The sequence below is a fragment of the Lissotriton helveticus genome, chromosome 3_1 (assembly GCF_964261635.1).
Source record: "Lissotriton helveticus chromosome 3_1, aLisHel1.1, whole genome shotgun sequence".
Lineage (NCBI taxonomy): Eukaryota > Metazoa > Chordata > Amphibia > Caudata > Salamandridae > Lissotriton > Lissotriton helveticus.
In genome coordinates this window covers 2,108,027,446-2,108,050,674 of record NC_136061.1, presented here as the reverse complement: position 1 = coordinate 2,108,050,674, position 23,229 = coordinate 2,108,027,446, and the positions used below count along the sequence as shown (strand labels likewise).

Sequence of the window (23,229 nt, the reverse complement as noted above, 5' to 3'; positions counted from 1 at the left end):
TATACTCTACCCATAAATCTAGATACAATATGGCGCTTATGCCATGTTTCTGATACATAAAGTGACCTGGACTGTCCCTAGGCGGAACAGGAACTGCTGCTTCCAGCAGACCCTTTCTAGTTTTTAACTGACGTAACTTGGAAAAGAGCGGCATTCTAAACTTGAATCGGAACACAATACAATACACGAAAAACAATAACAATTGGGAAAACAATTCAGGCATACCACGACATTGGAAATACATTAAACAACATTATAAATAACAGTTCGAACAGAATACTACCTGAAAATACTGAAAACAGAAACAGAACAGAATTCTCGAGAACGGAACAGACTAGAGTTACTGGATGCACTGCTGTAACAGTACGGAACATACCGGTCCCATAAAGGAACGCATCAAGACCCGTATCCACCTAGGTGAACACTTCGTTTGTGGGCTTGGGTACCACCAACCCACGGACCAGGAGTCAATTTAGACTGACCCTGTCTAGACACTACCCCAGCAATGGTACTCACCGGGCAGCACGGAACGGAAGGCCTCGGACGGGACTGGACTACGACGACGAACTTCGGACTTCGGACTTCAGTTACGGGTGGGCCTCCGGATACCTCGGACCTTGGACTCTCGGCTTGGGCTCTGGTCGGGACTCGCCACGTTCCTCCACCGTCTCGTTCGGATGCTGGACCGCCTCCTCCGTCTCCTCCGTGGGCCTGAGGGATACTTGGAGCAGAAATATCTGCCAGTGCACGGTATGGTTCCGTCACGACTGCAGAGGGTCAGGGGGTCGCGTGGCTTCACCGACGCGTGGGGAAAGGGCAATTCCCTGTTCGGGCGCCATTATGTGGTAAATAAATAAATAATACCCTATTTTTGACTAGACTTATAGCATAACAGATAGCTCAATAAATAAGAGTCAAGATTCGAGGTAGTAGGAGTTTCTGCAGGTTTATTACAGCATAAGGACAGGATCAGGACAACCTGCATAGGAACAGAATGACAGGGCCCAGCAGGACAACTGGGGCCCAGCAGGGGAAAAGAGGCCCAGCAGCTGCTGGGGCTAGGTCTGGGATGAGCGCGCTAACATTTAATAACAAAACATTGACTTATATACATAGCGCAAACACATAGCATTACATTGCAGTGGGCGTAACAGTAGGTGGAGTAGAAGGCGTGACGCGTAGCAGTCGCGAGAGATAACAGTAAAAAGAGGTGTAACTGGGAGTTTACTTAGACATGTGATGGAAAACGTAACAGAATATGTCATGAATGGGCGGAAACATTGGAGGGGGCTACCTAAGGAGCCGGGACCTCTAACCTAATGGTGCGCGAAAACTAGCAATGACGTGTTACTAGGAGAAGCTGGGGGCTACGAACTCTGTGCTAGGAGCAGAGACTAGAGTCTGGAGGGTCGGAGCGACATGTACCTAAACCCTATCTGGTATCTACTGTTTAGGGAACATGTTGATATAAACTAGAAGTCATGAGGGGAAAAGCTAACTTGATTCTAAGACTGGACCATGCATTATTCTACATGTAGTGCGTGATGAAGAATACTAAATGACCATTAAATACAGTATTTCTCTAACATGGAGACGAGAAGGCTAGACAATGACGGAAACTATTGATGCAGTTCAGTAGCTTAGGAATGCAGAGGAGGAGGACTGAACTGATAGCAGGAACCATAACATACTTTTGGCAGACTCAGAGGCAGAGCCGGGGTGCACCGGGCACTGCAAGGCAGGAAGTAAGTGAAGGGTCGAGGATACAGGTGGGGGCTGTATCGCTCCTCAGCGAGGCTTTCAGGAGACAGGAGCTGAATCTGTGGTCCGGGCCCTTTTGAGGCCTGGAAACGGGGACTTTATAATTGAATAACGTGCACACTGAGAAACGTGGCAACATTACTTACATAGGCCTGATATTCGTAGTATTCACGAGGACTGGAAAATAACATACCAGAGGTGGACACAACTGTAATTGCGTCTTTAATCAGAAATGGGGAATAACATATGCATATTGGTCATGCACACATAACATATGATGGATGAGGCGTAGGGACACAGAACATGGCAAAATTTACTTTTCCACACCTCATCTTCAGTCCAGTGGATGGTCTGAAGGAGACCCAGTTGTGCCAGTACTTCAGGGTTGGGTAGGATTATTTCCCCTCAGCTCCTATCACTCTTGATCCGGATGCTGTGAGTTAGAAATAGCTTTGTCCTGCTACTTCCACTGGCATTTGGCGCATTGTCAATACCCAAGCATTGTTGGCAAGATATGACAGGGCACATTATGATGAACTGGAGTCCATAATGCAGCTCTACCAGACAAATATAAAAATAGGGCCAATTAACTCTTACAAGAAGGTAAAAATATTACTAATACTTCCATTCGTTATGCCCTAGATGCTGCAGATACTGCCTCAAGGGCAATCAATACCAGTACCCTTTTGCGCAGACATGCCTGGCTATGTATTTCAGGTTTTAAACCTGAGGTACAAAATTCCATCCTCAATCAGCCTTTTGTCCCCAGGCGTCAGACTGGATCCAGACTGGATCCGGAAAATGTTGCTAGCAGTATATGGCGTTGTATGCGCCGAGATGACGTCACGGAGACTACTTGGGCACCACCCATGCGCGCTGACGTCCGTTTTCTTTTTCCGCACCAGTAAGCGCAGATCCGGTTAGAGCACGTCACTTTTTTACTATCTTTTTTGGGACTTTTGTCTCTTGTTGATATTCTCTGATGCGTAGGGATGCCTGGTTTTAAGTCCTGTTGGGCCTGCTGTCGCAATACGTCGGTTCCAGACCCCCACGACATCTGCCACTACTTCCTGGAGCGCGACTACGACTCCTGGTCCTGTCTGGACTGTTGGGCCATGTCCCCAAAGGCATTGAGGGAGCGGCGCCAGAAGTTGCTTGAAGTTCGGCACTCGTCCCAGAGCCGTTTGTGGTCCAGGGGCCGTGCTAGGGAACGCTCGCGGGGCCACAATCACCGCTTCTCAGGCTCCAAGTCTTCACCCTCGGATTCGGTTAAGAGACGACACAAAAAAGTCGAAGAAGCGTTGTCTCTCTGACATCCTCCCCCCTCACCTACTGTCCCCCCCTGCCCCACCCTTTGTCTGTCCTCAAAGGGGGACAGGGGCCCCGCCCCTGCAGCTTCTTCAGAGCCTGGGAGTCCCGCGGCCTTCCCGCCTTACCCAGGTCCGTTGGCGACTCCTGCACAGGTGCAATAGTTTCTTGTTGCCATGGACCGTCTGTTTAGGCATCTGGCTCCCGCCGGTGCGCCTTTGGACCCTGCGGTCCCGTGTCAGGATCCTGCAGGTCCGTCTATTCCACTGGCAGCTCAGGCCCCGGCGCTGCAGGATCCTGTGCCGTTGGCTCCAGCCACGGTGCCAAGAGGTCCTATGCTTCCAGCTCTGGCCCCAGTGCCACTCTCTGCTCTGCCTGTGGCGCCGCAGTGGATGCCGTTGGTTCCGCCTCTGCCCCGGTTCCCGGACAGTTTTGTCCCCGCCTGGGATCCGAATTGGGTTGTGGCGCCTGTTGGCCCAGGCCGGTGCCGTTCCCGACGCCGTGTGTTCCTCACCCCGGTCCCTGCCCTGCCGCCGCATTCTGCGCGGCACACGGCGGAGGTTGAGGACAACTGGGAAAGGTCAGAGGACCCTCTTACTCATCAGTGCGACTGAGCAGGATTGGGCGGAAGGCTTGGAAGAGGCTGGCGGCCTCGACGTCTCCTCTGACCCGGGGTTTGCCTCTCCCCCCTCCTCCACTATAGAGGAAGGTGCCTCGTATACGCTGGTGCTCCATCGGGCAGCTGAGGTCCTTAACCATGATGCCCCTGAAGACTAATCTCCTCACTGAAGTGCTCCAGTCGGCGTCCACTTCATCGGAGCCACTGCTGCCATTTAATGACTCCTTCTCTGATAACTTGTTGGGCACTTGGTAGCGGCTGGCCACAGGGGCGCCTGTGGATAACCGCGTCGCTGAGGCGTCATCGCCGGGTGATCCTGCCTTTCTGACCACTCATCCTATGCACGAGAGCCTGGTCATTCAAAATTCGACGTCCCAGAGTGCTTTTCCCACGGCTCTGCCGGATAAGGACTCTAAGAAGCTGGAGCATTTCGGCAAACGGTTGTTCTCGTCTGCCAGCTTGGAGCTGCGATCGGTCAACACTGCATGTCTATTGGGCCGTTATTCCCACACGGTGTGGGATACCATTGTTCAGGTGTTGCCTCAGTGTCCTGAGGAGGTCCAGGCTGTCCCTAGCTGTGGCCGAGGGTAAGGACGTGGCTAAATTCGCCATTCGTTGTGGCTTAGATACCGCGGACTCCCTCGGTAGGGCGATTTCCACGACTGTGGCACTTCGTCGCCACGCCTGGTTGCGATCTACCGGGTTCTTCCAGGATGTCCAGAGCTCGCTCATGGACCTGCCCTTCGATGGCACTCGCTTGTTTGGTGATAAGCCCGACCGTGCGCTGGAGCGGTTTAAGGACTATTGAGCTACAGCCAAGTCCTTGGGCCTTTCCGCCATGCGCCTGGCCACGTCTACTTTTCACTTCATTCGTGGCCAGGGAAAGAGTGCCCTTGCCCGCTCGTTCAGTCAAAAGCCTGCGCAGAACCAAACTCGGGGTGGAGGCCGCTGTGGCGGCTCCGGGGGCCAGCGTGAGGGTCAGTCCACCTCCCCCATGCGATATCCGCCTCGAAGCCTTCCTAGTCTGAGTTTCGGGACGCACCCCATGCCAGTGGGGGTAGGATTAGTCATCACCTTCCCCATTGGCGTTTTGTCACTTCCTAATCACAAAAAACAACCTGGAGGTCTAAAAGGGAGCTATTCGTGATCCCTAAATACACTAAACTCCTATAGAAGTGAGTAAGTGTGTAGGGTAATAGATCAAGCGTACTACCTTGAGAAAGACAGAGATACGACCTCACAGTCATAGGACCCACTGCGATTGCTTGAACAGACCCATACAGAGCAAAATAGGATTCCCATCAACCAAGTGTATATCAAATGTTTATCATTTGGTCATCCTGACTGGGCTGGCGTGTCTCTTGATCTGTAAGACCATGCCATGCCTCAGACTCATCTGGGTCAGACCCTCAATCGCCGTGATGACCCTAGAGCTAAGATCTGGAAGGGAAACCGTGCAGTGCCAAAAGGAAAAAGGTGGTGAATTTAAAAAAGGATAGAGAAACAATAGAAACAACTTTAATCAACATTGTTCTCTCCCTTATTAAAACCGAACAAGTGGAGCAGTTTAACCAAATAGCTGCATATCAAAGGCCAACATGTTTCAGCCAAATTGGACTAGTTCCAAAGGCTTTCGTCAGGGCCACAGTTCTGAATACTTGCTACTGCATTTCAAAAGTGCAAAAAATCAAAAAGGATATAAGTGTGCAAATAAAGATTAATTCTCCTCTGTATCAACTTGGTGTATCATCCATCTGTATAAAACAAACAATGCAAGCAATGAGTCGTATTGGAGGAAGTAAAACCATATTTAACTCCATATCAGTGAGTCCACATTCAAAAATTATTCGTACTCACCCGCATTGTACAGGGAGTGTGCCTCACCTCTCCTGGAAACCTTGCTCAGGAATAGAAGGAGGTCCCGCTCTACAAAAGGTAAGGAATGGGTGTCTATGAAGAGGAGGAGTAGGAGGACCAACTCGTGTTATCCCTACCTCTACATCCGTGCTCACCCCCACTTAATCAAAAACCTCTTGGAGTACTGTTAAAAGTCTAAGAAAGACAGGGGCAGACCAGGTTACACCAGCACCTGAGTACCCAAGGTACCTCCTGCATAGAAAATACCCATATCAATTGTAAGTTCCCAAAGCCATGGAAGAAAAGAAGAAAAAAATTAAAAACCCTTTAGTAATAAGGACTAACCTGTCCGTCGCGACCTCTTAGTGCTCATCTGAGCTCAGTGGGAGGCAAAGCACACAAATGTCGGCCTGATCAAAAGCTAAAGAAACCGGAAGTGGGCGGAGCTACCGCAACCAGTATCGATATTGTGAATCCAGCTAACCACTTCAATATGGTCCTTACTATCGTAGTTCTTGTCATGTAGTCTGATTACAGTTAAAGAGCAGGGTCGTATACAGTTTCTCAGAGTCGCTGCTATAGAAATTGCAGTCTCGCCTCTCGTTCGTTTAGTAGCGTAATCACGTGAGATTTTAAACCGGGACTACCAAATGACATCACCGGTCATGAAGATGTAGTTCGAAAGGCTAACTGGGCCCCGTCAGCCGAGAGACTGTCACTCAATACCGGGTATATACAGATAATGCATCGTTCAGATAAAGAATGTGTTCTTAGTCTCTTTTTATCATAGTGGCAAACAGTATTAATTTATAAAACGAGAAACTCGGGCTCCAATCTAAATGATGTCGGGCTATAATATAGATGGTGTCTCGAGTATATACTCTCGGTCTGTATTAACATCCGCTATATAAGCGCCATTTAGGTAGTTCAACATTTCTTAGTGACACTGTGTGTAATGCGCTGACAACTGTGAAACACAAGGAAGGGAACTACAAAAAGCCTCATATTTCAAGAAAAGGGGACATTGCTCAAACCCTTATTAACAGATCGCTAATAATCACAGGGCAAGGAATTACAAACAAACTGTAACCAAGCTTAAGGATAATAATCCCGATTAGTTTAATTTAAACAGCTTGATGAGAGCCATTTTGGTCGTGCTTAAACCAGTCAGTTATAAAGTATAATAGGTCATCAAAAAGATCCTGTGATAGCATTTAAGTGCCCTAATCAGAGGCTACCTCATTCAGCAAATAAAATGGAAACAAATACCCAAAACTTGTCGTTCAAGCTATATCTTGAGAAGTGCCCTCCAGTGGCCACCCAGGGTAGTTGGTGGACACATTAAGTAACTATGTTAAATGCATGGTTTGCTTATGGTTCATAAGGGGACACCTTCGTGCCTCGCATCAAGAACGACTCAGAAAAACAGATTTATTCAATTCAAGGCCACCCAGGGTATTTAATCATTCAATCCAAGCGTATCGGTGGACAGTTTGAATATCCATTTCTGTTCTTTTAAGAATAAGAAATTAGATATGTCCCCTACATGGGAAGGGATATGGGGTTTGTCCAGTACGGTCCATACAAAGTCTGTCTCAGAATGATTAAATTCCAAGAAATGTTTGGTCAACTTCGACACAGTTTTCTTACATCTGAACAGGCTCTTATGTTCTTGCATTCTAATACGAACCTTTCGAGTCGTCATTCCCACATACTTCTTATTACATGGGCAGATGATTTGATAGATCAAATTGGTGCTATTGCAGTTCGTGAAATGTTTTAGCACCCACGGTCGATCCGTCCCAATGTCCACTTCCAAAGTACGGGATGTCCGAGGACAGACCGAACAGGACCCACATGGGTGATGTCCTGTCACTGCTGGAAGGTCCCAACTAATCGCGATTGGGTCAATGGCAGATCCTCTCTCCCTTCCCCAACGGGAGCACACAGTGGTGACTGATGCGTCCCTCCTGGCATGGGGAGGCCACTTGGGAGAGGCGGAGATCAAAGGCCTCTGGTCTCTGCCGGAGTCCCGGCTCCATATCAACCTATTGGAGCTTCAGGCCGAGACTTGCACTGAAGGCATTCCTTCCTTCTGTCCGGGTAAGTGTGGTGCAGGTGTTCATGGACAACACCACTGCCATGTGGTATTGCAAGAGTCCTGGACCCTATGCCAGGAGGCTCTGCGCCTCTGGACATGGTTGGAACATCAAGGCATTACCTTGGCAACACCTGGCAGGTTCTCAACGCCAGGGAAGACTAACTCAGCCGCCGGTGCTTGATGGATCATGAATGGCGTCTGAACTCTGACGTGGCGCAAGGTCTCTTTCAGCAGTGGGGAGGGCCTTGGCTAGATCTATTCGCCACCGAAGAGAACGTGCAATGTCATCAGTTCTGCGCGTTGGAATTTCAAAGGCGGCACTCGCTCGGCGCGCTTTTTATTGCAAGTGGAGTTGCGGTCTATTGTATGCCTTCCGCCTATAAGAAGATTTGGCACGACCGGGAAAAAGTAATTCTTGTGTCTCCTGATTGAGCACGAAGATACTGGTATCCTGACCTACTCAACATGGCGATCGATCACCTGATCCGACTGCCTCTTCGGGAGGATCTTCTGTCACAGCAGTAGGGGATGGTCCTCCACCTGAACCTGTCCAGCCTCCACCTCCGTGCGTGAAGATTGAGCGGCGACAGTTGACAGCTTTCGATCTTCCTCCCCAAGTCTGTGATGCCATTCTGGCAGCCAGGCGTCCCTTCATGGAAACGGTACACGCCTGCAGGTGGAACATGTTTGTGGCATGGTGCACAGCAAAAGTCTGTCTGCCTCTATTTCCGAAGTTCTTTTGTTCCTTTTTTCCTTTGCACCGGAAGAGCTCTGCTCTGGGAACTATCAAAGGTTATCTTTCTGCCATATCTGCCTTTCTACGGCTTCCAGATCAGCCAAGTCCCTGGTTGTTAACCGTTTTCTGAAAGGCATTACGCGCACTTTTCTTCCTGTGCTGTTCATCATGCCTCAGTGGGACTTAAACCTTGTCTTGTCTGATGTGCGCTCCCTTCAAGCCCCTTTATAACTGTCCCTTGCGTCGTCTTACTCTCAAGACTGCTTTCCTGGTAGCTATTACCTCTGCCATAAGAGTGAGTGAGCTCCAGACTCCTTCTAAACCTCATTTCCTTTCTGTTCATCCGAACAAGGTGGTTTTAAGGACCCGTCCTTCTTTCTTGCCAAAGGTTGTCACGCAATTCCACATGGGGCAGACCATCACTTTGCCCACCTTCTTTCTGCTTCTGCATCCTTCGAAAGAGGAAGAGAGGCTCCACCGCCTGGACCCAAAACGTGCCCTCTCGTTCTATCTGAAGCGCACACATCTGAAAGAGACTCGTTAGTGATAGATTCCTTACCTTAGAATATCCCCAGGCGTCAGACTGGATCCGGAAATTTTTTCACGTAGCAGTACCCTTGCACGTCGGTAGGCGTCGTCTGCGGCTCCGCGTCCGTCGTGGGCGCGGTGATGATGTCGTCAAGAGTACTTAGACGCCGCCTCCGCGTGCTGACGTCAGTTCTTCTTTTTTCCGTGCCAGCAGCGCAGATCCGGAAAAAGTGGTACCTTAGTCACTTTTTGACTAACCTTTTTTTGATCTTTTGATCATCCTTTTTCGAAGTCTTCGACTCCGAACGGTGCCGGTAGGGATGCCAGGCTTCAAGCCCTGTGAGGATTGCGACTGACTGATGTCGGTCACCGACCCTCACCGTCGGTGTCTCCACTGCCTCGGCGTCGATCACGACGACAAGACCTGCCCTGACTTCGAAGGCTAGGCAGGAGCGGTCCCTTAAGCAGCTCGAACTCCGGCAGTCGGCCCCGCGCCGAGAACGGTCCCGGTCCGGACGGAGGTCGAGGGACCGGTCGCGGGAGAGGAGCCAGTCGCGGGAGAGGAGCCATCAGAGCTCCGGGAGTAGACATCACTGCTCCGGGTCGAAGTCGTCAGGTAAGCACTAGAAGTCGAAGAGACGTCATCACTCTTCCGACTCCACTTGGTCCAAGCCCGCTACAGGTTCGCCTGTAGATAGGAACGTGGCCAGACGCCACCGCCCGGCCCAGGGCGACCCTTGTTTCCCGTCAACCCACCCCACCCCTGAGAGCCTGGTGATCCAGGCCTCCAATTCCCAGACCGCATTCCCATCTGCACCGCCGGACAGGGAATCCAAGAGGGACGAGCAATACGGCAAGAAAGTATTCACCTCCCTGAGTCTGGGACTGCGGTTTTCAAACACTGCGTGCCTCTTCGGTCGTTACACCCACTCTCTGTGGGACACGCTCGCAGACGTGCTGCCAGAATGCCTGTTGGAGATACGGGCTAAACTCGGCCAAGCCCTTGTGGAAGGCCGAGATGTGGCACGTTATTTGATCCGGTGTGGACTGGATACCACGGACTCTGGGCAGAGCGATGGCAACGACGGTGGCAATTCGTCGCCACGCCTGGTTGAGGTCCGCCAACTTCCCGGCTGATGTCCAGAATACACTCCTGGACATGCCGTTTGATGATGGCCGTCGCCTTTTTGGCGACAAGGCAGACCATGCGCTTGAGCGCTTTAAGGACTCCAGGGCTATGCCCAAGTCCTTGGGCCTCTCGGCCCCGTGCCAGCAATCGGCTGCCTTTAACTCCTTTCGTGGCCACGGAAGGGGTGTACCCACACGTGCTGCCAGCCACGCTCCGCAGGGTAATACCCAACGCGGTGGCGGCCGTGGGAACCGCCGTGGTGGCGGTCGGGGACAACGGCGAGGTCAGTCCACACCTTCCCCCGCAGCATCCGCCTCAAAACCCTCCTAGTCCGTGCTTTCAGGCCCATGTGACGCCAGTGGGGGGCAGGGTTTGCCATCACCTCCTCCACTGGCGCACTGTCACCTCGGACAGGTGGGTGCTGCAAATCGTCCGAAGGGGCTACTCCCTCCCCTTCGAGGCGACCCCTCCAGCCATGCCACCGCAGTACCACCGAGTATCGGGGGATCATTTGTGGCTTCTGCAGGAGGAAGGTACGGCCCTCTTGGCCAAGGGGGCCATCGAGCGTGTTCCTGGGCCAGAAGTAGGGTGTGGTTGCTACTCCCACTACTTTCTGGTACCCAAGAAGGGCAAAGGGGGCCTACGTCCTATCTTGGTCCTACGGAACGTCAACGGCTTCCTCCGGAAGGAGAAGTTCAAAATGCTGACACTGGCTCAGGTCTTAGCTGCCCAGGACCCAGGAGACTGGATGGTAGCGTTGGACTTGCAGGACGCTTATTTCCACATCCCCGTCCTGCCGGCCCGCCGGCGCTACCTGCGGTTCACGGTTGGCCACGAGCACTTTCAGTTTACCGTGCTCCCCTTCAGCCTTACCAGCGCCCCACGGGTGTTCACAAAGGTGATGGCGGTGGTCGCAGCTCATCTGCGCAGGTTAGGGGTTAGAGTCTTCCCCTACCTCGACGACTGGTTGTTGAAGGCGGGCTCGCCCCAAACAGTAGTCAGCCACCTCCAGACAACGGCAGACCTCCTGCACCAGCTGGGGTTCTCCCTCAATGTGCCGAAGTCACACCTGTGCCCCTCTCAGAAGCTTCTCTTCATCGGAGCGGTTCTGGAGTTTCGGGTTTATCCTCCCGAACAGCGGGTCCGGGATATTCAGGCTCTGATTCCACTCTTTCAGCCCTTATCCCGGGTCTCGGTCAGGTTGACGCTGCGGCTTCTGGGGCTGATGGCCTCCTGCATCCTACTGGTGCATCACGCCAGGTGGCGGATGCGGGCTCTGCAGTGGGACCTGAAGTTTTAGTGGGCCCAGCATCAGGGCAACCTGTCTGACCACGTCCTGATCTCGGAGGGCACTGCGAGACAACTGCAGTGGTGGCTCACGGACCGCGATTGGGTCGGCGGCAGATCCCTCTCCCTTCCCCAACCGGAGCACGTAGTTGTGACGGACGCCTCCCTCCAGGGCTGGGGAGGCCACATGGGAGAGGCGGAGATCAGAGGCCTCTGGTCTCCGGCGGAGGCCCGGCTCCACATCAACCTTTTGGAGTTGCGGGCGATTCGTCTAGCACTGAAAGCATTCCTCCCCTCTGTCCGGGGGAGTGTAGTGCAGGTGTTCACGGACAACACCACCGCCATGTGGTACTGCAACAAACCGGGCGGGGTGGGGTCGTGGACCCTTTGCCAGGAGGCTCTGCGCCTATGGCAGTGGCTGGAACGCCAGGGCGTGACCCTGGTGGCTCAACACCTGGCTGGTTCTCTGAACGCCAGGGCGGACGAGCTCAGCTGTCGGTGCTTGATGGATCACGAATGGCGTCTGAACTCGGATGTGGCGCAAGGCCTCTTTCAGCGATGGGGAGAGCCTTGGTTAGATCTATTCGCCACCGAAGAGAACGCGCAATGTCATCAGTTCTGCACGTTGGAATTTCCAAGGCGGCACTCGCTCGGAGACGCTTTTCGTCGCGAGTGGAGTTGCGGTCTATTGTACGCCTTTCCGCCTATACCACTTCTGCCCAGAGTGCTGAAGATCAAGCGCGACCGGGCACAAGTCATCTTTGTGGCTCCGGACTGGGCACGAAGGTACTGGTATCCAGAGCTACTCAGTATGTCAGTCGATCCCCCGGTTTGTCTGCCTCTTCAGGAGGACCTTCTGTCGCAGCAGCAGGGGACGGTCCTCCACCCGAACCTGTCCAGTCCCCACCTCCATGCTTGGAGATTGAGCGGCGACAGTTGAGGCCATTTGACTTGCCTCCTGAAGTCTGTAACGTCATTCTGGCAGCCAGGCGTCCCTCCACGAAGTCGGTATACGCCTGCAGGTGGAACAGATTTGTGGCATGGTGCACAGCAAAGGCTGTGGATCCTCTTGCTGCCCCTCTCTCTGAGGTTCTTCTCTTCTCTTCCTTCTTTCTCTTGCCCAGCAGGGCTCTGCTCTGGGCACTATCAAGGGCTACCTTTCTGCCCTTTCAGCCTTTCTAAGGCTGCCTGATCAACCTTCTTTGTTCAAGTCCCCTATTGTAAATCGTTTTCTTAAAGGCATCACACACACACACGTTCCCTCCTGTTCCGTTTGTGATGCCTCAGTGGGACTTGAACCTTGTTCTTACGTTTCTGATGTGCGCTCCCTTTGAGCCACTTCACAACTGTCCTCTCCGCCTTCTTACTTTGAAGACTGCTTTCCTGGTTGCCATCACCTCTGCAGGAGAGTGAGTGAGCTCCAGGCCCTTTCTTGTACTCCTCCTTTCCTTTCTGTCCATCCGTACAAGGTTGTGTTGCGTACTAAGCCATCTTTCCTGCCCAAGGTTGTCACAGCCTTCCACATCGGGCAGTCTATCACCTTGCCAACCTTCTTCCCGCCACCGCATCCCTCTAAAGAGGAAGAGCGGCTCCACCGTCTGGACCCAAAACGTGCGCTCTCATTCTATTTGGATCGCACACGCCAGTTCCGGGTGGATGACCAACTCTTTGTTAGTTACGTGGGCGCTAAGAAGGGGAAAGCGGTGCACAAGAGGACCATCTCCCGGTGGATCATCTTGTGTATCCAGGCATGTTACTCCTTGGCTAAAAAGGAGCCCCCTGTTGGATTGCGGGCTCATTCCACCCGAGCCACGGCGACTAAAACTGCCCTGAGCCGGGGAGTGCCCTTGCAGGACGTTTGCCAGGCAGCTACGTGGGCCTCGCTGCACACGTTTGCAAGACACTACTGCCTCGACAGCCAAGTCCGGAGGGATGGCTTCTTTGGCCTTTCTGTCCTCCAGGACTTTCTGGTGTGATTATTGGTTCGCAGACCCACCACCGGGGTTGGTATTGCTGGGGTATCTATTCTAAGGTAAGGAATCTATCACTAACGTGTCTCTTTCAGATGCACAAGTTACTACTTGTGTAACGATATATCTGTAAGAGACATTAGTTAGTGATAGATTCCTTACCGACCCACCCATCCTCCCCGTTCTGCGAACCGATTTCTAGGGTTAGGGTTATCCCCTTTCAGGGTCCTAGTTTCAATGGCACCAGTGTTGGTTTTTAACATGGCTCAGCAAAGCTGTGTCTATGAACTGACGTCAGCACGCGGAGGCGGCGTCTAAGTACTCCGACGTCATCACGGCGCCCACGACGACTGACGCGGAGCCGCAGACGACGCCTACCGACGCGCAAGGGTACTGCTACGCGGAAAAAATTCCGGATCCAGTCTGACGCCTGGGGATATTCTAAGGTAAGGAATCTATCACTAACTAATGTCTCTTACAGATATATCGTTACACAAGTAGTAACTTGTGCAACAGTTAGGGTGGATGACCAGCTCTTTGTTGGCTACGTGTGCGCCAACAAAGGTCTGGCCTTGCACAAACGGACCATGTCCCGGTGGGTCGTTTTCTGCATCAAGGCCTGTTACTGTTGGCTAAGAAGGAACCTCCTGTGGGGCTGCGTGCCCATTCTACCAGGGCAACGGCAGCCACTACTGTTTTGGGATGCGGCGTTCCCTTGCAGTACATTTGTCAGGCAGCTACATGCGCCTCACTGCACACGTTTACCAAGCATTACTGCTTTGACAGTCTAGTCCGGAGAGACTGCTTTTTTGGCTGTTCTGTTCTCCGTGACTTTCTGGTGTTATCCTGTTCGCAGACCCACCACCGGGGTTTGGTATTGCTGGGGTATCTATTCTAAGGTAACAAATCTATCACTAACTTGTCTTTCAGATGCACAAGTTACTACTTGTGTAACGATATATCTGTAAGAGACATTAGTTGGTGATAGATTCCTTACCGCCCCACCCAGCCTCCCCGTTCTGTGAACCGATTACTAGAGTTAAGGACATCCCTTTCAGGGCCCTAGTTTCATGGCACCAGTGGTCAGTTTCTTGCATGGCTCTGCGTTCCCGGCGCAGAAAGTCTTGTACAGAACTGACGTCAGCGCGCATGGGTGGCACCTAAGTAGTCTCCGTGACGTCATCTCGACGCATACGACGCCATCTGACGCGGAGCAAACCTACCCCACCTACTGACGCGCAGGGGTACGGCTAGCAACACTTTCTGGATCCAGTCTGATGCCTGGGGATATTCTAAGGAAAAGACTCTATCACTAAACAATGAATGAAAGGATTCGGGGTTGGGAAGATATTGTATCCATTCCTCACACAAGTTTTTATGTAGTATGTTCATTTTGAAGTGAAATGGACACAACTGTTGAAGGGAAAATAAGCGCACTGGTATTTTTCAGGCTTAAAAAAACCCCAGATTCCATATTTCAGAATTCCGTTGGGGAAACACTCACAAGTTAAAATGACCGAAACATGTGGCCCATCCATCGTCCAGTGAGTTGCATGTTGATGCAGTTGCAAAGTCTTGAAGACACACTAATTGAGCTGGCTTGATAGCCAGATAATGCATGCTCCCTCTAATACTTGAAGAAAAGTTGATCCTTAAGTGGTCTGCTGCTGGCTAGGCAAAGTGATTTTGTGCAAGTACGCTTCTGTTGGCACAAGTATTTTGTAGTGAGTTTGAAATAAAACCGTTTGAGAATATTTGCTTAACCTAAAACAAGTTAACCTTCACACTTGGGAGGATTGCCCGTCTCAGTGATGCTGTTCTCGGGCATGTCATGCCTATTCTGATATTCGAATGTTAGAAAGTTTAATAGTTTAGGAGTATAAAACATGTATGCTCTCTTGAATATGTGCGGAACAAAGGATTTGAGTTTATTTTCACTCCCTTTTTTGCTGAATCGGCTGGTTGTTTAAGGATTATTTGTGAAGCGCTGTAATCTGTTAAGTACTCGAGAATGTAATGAATCTCACTTATAACCTTCCCCACCCCAAATTTATTTGTGTTTGTACTGCAGTTGCCAGATTTCTATCTGTAGGTACAACCTCATTAGAACAAATATGTGGCTTTTAGCCTGCTTAGGAAGGTAGTGCAATTTTTCTTATGCTCTCCATGGATTAAGACTCCAACTAAGTATCAATTATTAAGAAGGAAAGTACACGGTTAACTTGTACACAAGTTTATTTTGGCAAGAATACATATATTGAAGTTCTGTACAATAACTAAAATAACTAAAATGTTTTTCTTTCAGATTCCCGACAATTTTCTTTTCACCCGCTGGTCAGAAGCAGAACCCCAAAAAATATGAGGTGCGTGAAGGTGCATTTGATACAAACTTGGGTTATTTGGTGCTGTGTTTGACGGAGAGAAGAGGGAGGAATCTTATTGTCCCTTAACAAGATGGCATGAGATAATTGTCGGCAAGATTATCCCTATTCAAGATCTAAGAGTAGACCTTTTAAATCCCAGAATATAGAATTTAAGTAATGGAAGAGGTAAAGGTGTTGGACAGAAATTGGTGGCACATGAAAGGAGTGGAAGTGGGCAACAAGTCCTCAAGCAATGCCAATTCTTTGCCAGCGTTGTTCTTCCCAGTATTTTTGTTATGGACTTGGTTACCAAATAAAAAGATGAAGCAGTTTGCAGCATTTTAGTAAGATCATGCATGAGCTGTTCAGGTGTGAAAAAGATGCATAGATATTAAAGCAATAGGGAGCAAAATCATGATTACAAGGCAGGATGTGCACTAAAACAATTCAGCAGGTGTAGCTGAATAATAATGAAAATGTGTTTATGGTCTTGTTTTAGGGTGGGCGAGAAATCAGTGATTTCATCAGTTATCTAACAAAGGAAGCCACAAATCCACCAAACATCAAGGAAGATGACAAGCCAAAGAAGAAAAAGAAAGAGGAACTGTAAATTGAGCAATCGACCAAAAGCACTATTTTAAAAACCACAAAGTGAATGTGTTGGGAAGTACGCATTGTGGGGTAGGGAAGAGCTGGAAATGTGAATTCTGGGTGAAGAGGAGGAATTGGACACATGAAGCAACATCAAGACACAGCCAGTGTAATTAGCCATCTGTCTCAATTACTTAATGTACATGACTTTTCTTAAATGCACTGTTTTCTTTTTAAGAACATCGAAGGTCCAGAACCAGTCCATGTTTATGGTGAGGCATGGGGCGGGGAGGGGGGTGGCACAAGGTTAATCATTTTTGAGGGCGGGACAGGGAGGTCTGTAATTTTTTTTCTCTCCTTTTTTGTACATTTGGATCAATGAAACAATAAATGGACGCCACCTTTAAACCAGTGGTCATTCTTGTGTGAAGTTTTTAAATTTACTGGTGAAATATGCATTTGTTACTGCAACAGTGTGTATCCCAATCATATCTTTAAGCCAGCAATGGATAGTTAATGTTCCAAAACTCCAATGTGATTGTAGTTTTGGGGATCAGTAGAAATGTTGCATTGCCAGACTAACTTATGCTATGGTCCTGCTTTTTGAAAAATGCCTATTTTCTATCATGGGGTCTCAGTAAAGTTAGACCAGATTGTGAGAGACCTAGGGAGAGCGCGTAAAGCAGCCGAGCTGAGCGGCGGGAGCCAGGAACCGCGGACCAAGAATCCGAGAAACCGCAAGCCACTCCAGGAACCACAAACTGCTGCTGGGAGTCGCGGAACTACCGGGAGACGTGAGGAGCCACGTGGAGCAGTGTGGTGCCACGTAGGGCTGCGGGAGATTTGAGTGGCACCAGGAGAGTACCCACGTGCCGCCACCCACACTGGACTCATCCATCAAGTCACAGGTGCCAAGCGGGGAGATGAGCAGGCATTGGTGCTCGAGAACACCAAGAACTGAAACCTGAGATTAGTCAGAGTAATGTTCTGCCCAGCCGAGAGGCAGAGTGGCACAGCGGTGTAGCAACCGGCGAGCGGTAAGGGGGCTACTGTACAAGCAACGGTGAGTGAGGAAAAAACTGGAAAAGCCTGCACGCTCAGTCACCCCTCCCTTCTCCTCCCCCCTGCTTCCTCCCCCTTCCCCCTCTCCCTTCTCCCCCCCCCCCCTCCACCTGCTTCCCCCCCTCGTATCCCTCGCATCCCCTCATATCGCCCACGCAGCCCGGACCCAGCTCAGTTCCACTAAACATCGCAGGGAAAAAGAGAAAGGGGGAGAGACTATCACCAGGAGCACAGATACCTGGCTGGTGGCTAGTGTTGGTGGCCATTGGTTGAGAGCTTGGAGTGAGCAGCGTGGCAAGAGAGCATGGCAGGGAGAGCAAGAGAACTAGTGCGAGTGTCCGCAAAAGGACAAAGGCGCACAGACCGCGCAACAGCGGAGAAGGCTGCAGGAGTCCAGGCTTTCCTTTTTGGTTTAGCCCGACTACATGGTGAGTAGTGCGAGCACAAGTGGAAGAGTGGAAGAATGCTAGTAGGAAACCGTGCTCACAGACACTAAAAACTAAGGGAGTGTCTTTCACGAATCTTAAAACATCCTCAAATACCCTTCCTTGTGCGCTGAGGACAATGCTCAAGGGAAAACTGCTCAAACCAAAGAGGAGGGATGCTGTCGCGGACTCTGATAAAGAAGCCCCCAAGGGCCAAACAACTATGGTCACAAGGAGTATGGCTCAGAACGCTAGACAAGAGTCGAACACTGTGAGCCCCTTTTTACAATCCTTTCAACAAGGGCTCAGCACCCACTATTTTCAGACACCGGGCAGATCACCACCCACTAGTATGCCTGCCGGGGGGGCCGAAGAGCCGGAAAAGGTCACTGCGGGTAACCCCCAAGCACCTTGACCCGGTCAGGCACTCAAGCAGCTCGATATTAAAAACCCCACATCGGGGAGAGGAAGCAACTTTCTGCCCAATGAAGGGGTCCAAGAACGGGATACATGGGCACAGGGAGATCAAAAATCGCCCCTTCTAGCGGGTGTTAAATACTAATCGCAGATGAAAATAGCATAATATATAAAGAAAGGAGGGACGACTCTGACCCCGGGAGGCTCACTACAGTCGCTCGGATCGGAATGAAGACCATTGACCTGATACACAGCCTCTCACCAATTAAAGCCTTGATCCATTGGCTCCAGGAGGGAGACATGTCGGAAGGCATTGAGGGCAAAGATCCAACGCATACTAGTCCGCGTGACACCTCACAACTAAGTTCAAAGGTTTCATCGACTGGACGACGACACCTCGACTCACCAGATATAGGAGATTTCACCAACTCCTTTTTACAAAAATTAGAGCAGACAAATGAAAGAAATTTGGAACTTACTCCCCTCCATATCGGGAGAGGGGACGTGGCAGCAAATCGGAGCAAAGCAAGAGCAGGGATGTCCCCATTGACAGGCCTGAAGGATCGAGATGAGCAAGAAGACACCTCCCTTCTGACAACCATTATAGAAGCTCAGAAGTCAATAGCCAAGGCCCTGATATGGCAAGCAACTAGAATGGAGGTCCAAGCTGACCTTCTACTATCAACAGCCCAGTGTCTAGAGGAGCAGGGCCGCAAACTGGACTAATTGGAGGTAACAATCCAATATAATCAGACAATGATAGCTTGGACAAGCTCAATCGTAGACATAATAGATAAGTGTGCTGAATTGCCATAAATTCTGGTGGATATAGTATCACTAGCCAAGAGCATGGGCGAATCACCAGGAACAATTGAACCGCTGGAAAAAGGCAGTCTCAAAGTGGCCTTCAAGGGCAAACACTGGCGAGGGAAATGGAAATAAAAAAAAACCTAGAGAACGAGAAAAAGAATCAAAATACTCTGGCATCCCCCGATACAGAGCGATACTGAGGAAGCTCTGGCAAGATCTGAGACCAAGGAAGCCAAAGAACAGGAAAAAAACATGGAGGGAAAACCTGAAGCCAGAACAGAAGGACCCTTAACAAGGAGGGCAAAGAAAAAGCTGAAGACAGCTGAAGAGAACTAAAATGAAAAGAAGATGCATCCTACCGGCAATGTTGAATAGCCATAGGCCTGAGGAGAAAAGCAACTCTCTACCACTCTACCTGATTTTTAATCCCAAACGGAAGATCATGGACCAGAGCCTATCATGAAACAAAGAAAGGGACGGTGCAATTCAACAAGGCATAGTTCAAGAAAACCAGGCCACCAGGCTGACCTACCACACCTAGCAGTGTCCTCATCAACGGCAGCCCTGTTAACAACAAAGGTCAGCATGGGTAAGGAGGACGCCGCTACACAAACAAGGCTCTATGATCTATTGGAACTGGAGGGTCACAAAGCCCCTATGGAGCACAGTACATCGCCATTGATCGAGCAAAAGCATGTAGTTAGCCCGCTGGGAAATAACTGGGCGGAAGATGAACAACATTGGCGAACCCTGATCAAACCCTCCCACAGTTCGGGGGGGGGGTCATGCAAACAAGTCATCTTGCGTATCCATCCACATTCTACGAGGTGGCGCTCACCCCCAGGTACCACATGACAGGGCCTTATGACATCTTAAACAGAACTAATATCCGCAGACTTTTTGGCCATGTCAAATCACTGTCTCGGATCACTTTGGAAAATCTAGAGTGGGTAAAGTTCAAAAGGCCACAAGGAGACGGTCACGGCGATTCAACTATTCTGGGCTTTTGCGAGCAATCCCTCCAACAGGCAGTCCTTGGTGAAGTCCAACAATTTGCATGTTGCGGCATGGAAGTAACAGAACCCACTCAATCGAATTACCCCTTCCTCATTCCTCAAACGGAGGGGCAGGGGCCCAACATCAATCCTGGAAGGCATCACCCAGGAAACGAGGAGAATACACTAATGAACGCCCCAAAACACCAATTAAATGTCTCTATCTTTCAAAGAGACAACCTACGAAGAGTGCTAATGGGTCAAACAAAACAGGCTACAAGATGCGACAGCTGGCAACAGCACCCCTAGCAAAAACCAAGTCCTTGATAGAAAAGGGAGGGTAACGCTGGTGCAGGAAGATCTTTACCAAGACCAAAACTTGGACCTCCACCAAGATTTAACCCTCATATTATGGAACATCGCAGGGTTAAACAAAAAAAACTGGGACCAAGGAAGTACAGGACTATTTCGCATAAGGGGACATTATTTGCTGTCAAACTTGGCAATGACTTCAACACCCGTAGTGGGCTTTCATGAACATCTCATTAATGCAACAAAAAAAACCTCTTCGGAAGTCCATCGGGAGGGTGTGTGTGTGTGTGTGTGGGGGGGGGGGGGGTCTCTATCTTCATAAGCCACGCGAGAAAACTCAAGCCCACAGAAATAAGAGTGAACTCCCCAGACCTGCAAGCAATGACAATTGCTGTGTTAAGGGAGGGCCTCCTGCCATTTAATCTGCTGCTCATAAACTGCTATATTCACTCGGCACTGACTACTGCAAGTATGAAATCTCTTACCAACACGCTGGGCGATATATTAATAAAATACGAACACTGCATAGTAATCCTCGCAGGAGACTTTAACTTGAGAGGCTTGGAAAGTGCCCTGGGAAAACAAAACAACCCGCAAAAGGCAGCCCTATTGCTTTGTCTTCTTAAACATTAAACTCCACTCCACCCACTTCCTGATGAAATTACGATCACCCTCATGGTGCTTTAAACCATTGTTCTCTAATATATCTACCATAGATTATATATCTCAACGAGAAAATGGTGGAGGGGCTGGAAAATTTCCAGGTCAATGATTGAGGGGGAAAGTGACCAAAGGCCTCTCTGCGCAAGATTCAACTTGGGTATGGAAGCAACTGACCTCCAGAAAATGATGGGAGAAACCACAGGGGATGAACGCTTCAGAGATACAAAAAGAATAAAATGGTCAACCTCTCTCGAAGGCAAAATGCAGGAGTGGGTATTAACATGGCAGGCTCGAGGATTACAGGAGACCGACTCGGAGGTGATTGGTCGTTGGGAGGAACTGACAGAAGACCTGTGGCTTAAGCTGGGCAAAAATCACTGTAAAAAAAAAAAAACTCCTGTCAGAAGGCTCACTCTTTAAAGAACCAACAGACATCGAAGAGCCTGAGACAATGTAAAGGAGCGCTAATGGAGGCTCTTAGAAGAAGGAAAAAAAGAGAAACCTGGGCAGAGGGGACCTCCATAGTAGCACTAAGCCGCCTTCAGGAGGAAAGTAGGTGAGCAGAAGAGGAAAGATATGGAACAAAAATGGATCACGGTATTTGCCCTGCTAAAGGAAAATAACCATGCTAAATGATGGAGGTACTTCAATCGCCTGAGGTCTCAACCTAGGATCAAGGTGAACAATATTGCAAGCAACGAGTGGGAACAGTACGTAAGGGGATTATATACCAAAGGTACACCAGCTACTGAGCAAGACCCTTTAAAGAACATCCGGGAAACAGGCTCCTACATAGCCACTCTCCCCAGGCACACAGAAGACGCAGGACAAAGGATGCTTGAGGACGATGGATTTAAGCCGAAATAATGATGGAGATTAGGAAAATGAGGAATGACTGGGCACCAGGCCCAAACTGCATTCCAGCCATGGCTTTTAAAAATGCTCAAACCTTCTTTTCCACAGTCCTCGCCCCCTTATACAACTTTTCATATGCAACGGCAATAATCCCTCACTCATGGAAAGGATCTATCCTCTTCACAAGAAAGGCGACCACCCCAACCCTGCAAACTACAGGCTAGTGGCCCTGCTGGATGTAGAAGCCAAAGCTTTTGCCAAACTACTATTGAGAGAGCTAGAGGACTGGACTAATAATGAAATCGTACCATTCTATCAGACGGGCTTCAGGAAAAACAGTGCAACAACAGATAACATCTTGGCGCTGGCCTACATCTCAAAACGTGTTGTGAAATTCAGGCACCCTCCGTTGGTCCGCTGTTTTATTGATTACAGCACAGCTTTTGATTAAGTCGATAGGGGCAAACTCTGGGGAAACTGCTATCCTGTGGGGTACCTCCCAAGCTTTTGAAAGCCATCATATCCCTTCACGAATGGACCTGTGTACAAGTCAAATTAAGCCCCACAGCTCTATCAGCAAAAGTAGAAACCAACAACTGACTGAAGCAGGGCTGCGTCCTGGCCCCCTATTATTTAATCTTTATACTGCAGATATGGGAGGATCCCTGACAGAGGCAAGTCTAGTTCAACCGAGACTGGGCACGGCGAGAATGGCAATTCTACAATATGCCGAAGATACCGTAGTGATGGACCACACAAGAGTGGGCCTTCAAAGAGCACTTAAAGAGCTGGGAGAGTACAACAAGGAGAATCGCCTGACAGTTAATCAAGGCAAAACAAAGATAATTATATTTGGCAAATACCTGCATAAAAAACAAGCAGTCTGGAAGTTGGTAGATCACCAAATTGGGACCACCATAGCCTAGAACTATCTTGGTGTTTTGTTTAACGAGAGGGCAACATCGGCAGCTCATTCAAAACATCTAACTGCTAAAATCAACAGCACAATTTTATCAATGAGACACCTGAATCGATGCTTGACTAGCCCCACAGCAGACTCAATGCTGAAGGTCCTCAGGGCAAAACTAATCCCAGCTGTTCACTACGGTCACTTGGCATTTCCAGGAGCTTTAGATAAACTTATAGCAGCAGTGCAGGTAAAAGCCCACAAGATTGTGCTGCAAGTACTTAGAAATGCAAGGAACACAAGATTATGGCTGGAATTAGGCCTCTGCAAACCCAAACTGGCCCTCCAGGGAGTTCTAATAAAATACTATATCCGAGTCTTCAAAGCACCGCTCAACTCTCAAACATTATCTTGCAACAATTTTCAGAGAAGAGGACTCCCCCTTGTACACCAAGCTGGGTAAAGCAATAGAGACCCTAAACATAGATTCCAACAGTCTGTCCCAAACAGATATCCCGCTTAAGGCTTGGTCA

At 49.8% G+C, this 23,229-nt stretch overlaps 1 protein-coding gene across 1 annotated transcript in view; it reads left to right on the top strand.

Moving 5' to 3' along the window:
- Nucleotides 1-16,658, top strand: part of PDIA3 (protein disulfide isomerase family A member 3) — a 94,185-nt gene extending 77,527 nt beyond the window's left edge. The window contains exons 12-13 of the mRNA XM_078683283.1: nt 15,602-15,659; nt 16,159-16,658. Of these exons, the coding sequence (XP_078539409.1) occupies nt 15,602-15,659; nt 16,159-16,269 (169 nt within the window). The 3' untranslated portion in view covers nt 16,270-16,658. The remainder of the gene's footprint in view (nt 1-15,601; nt 15,660-16,158) is intronic.
- The last annotated feature ends 6,571 nt before the right edge of the window (nt 16,659-23,229 follow it).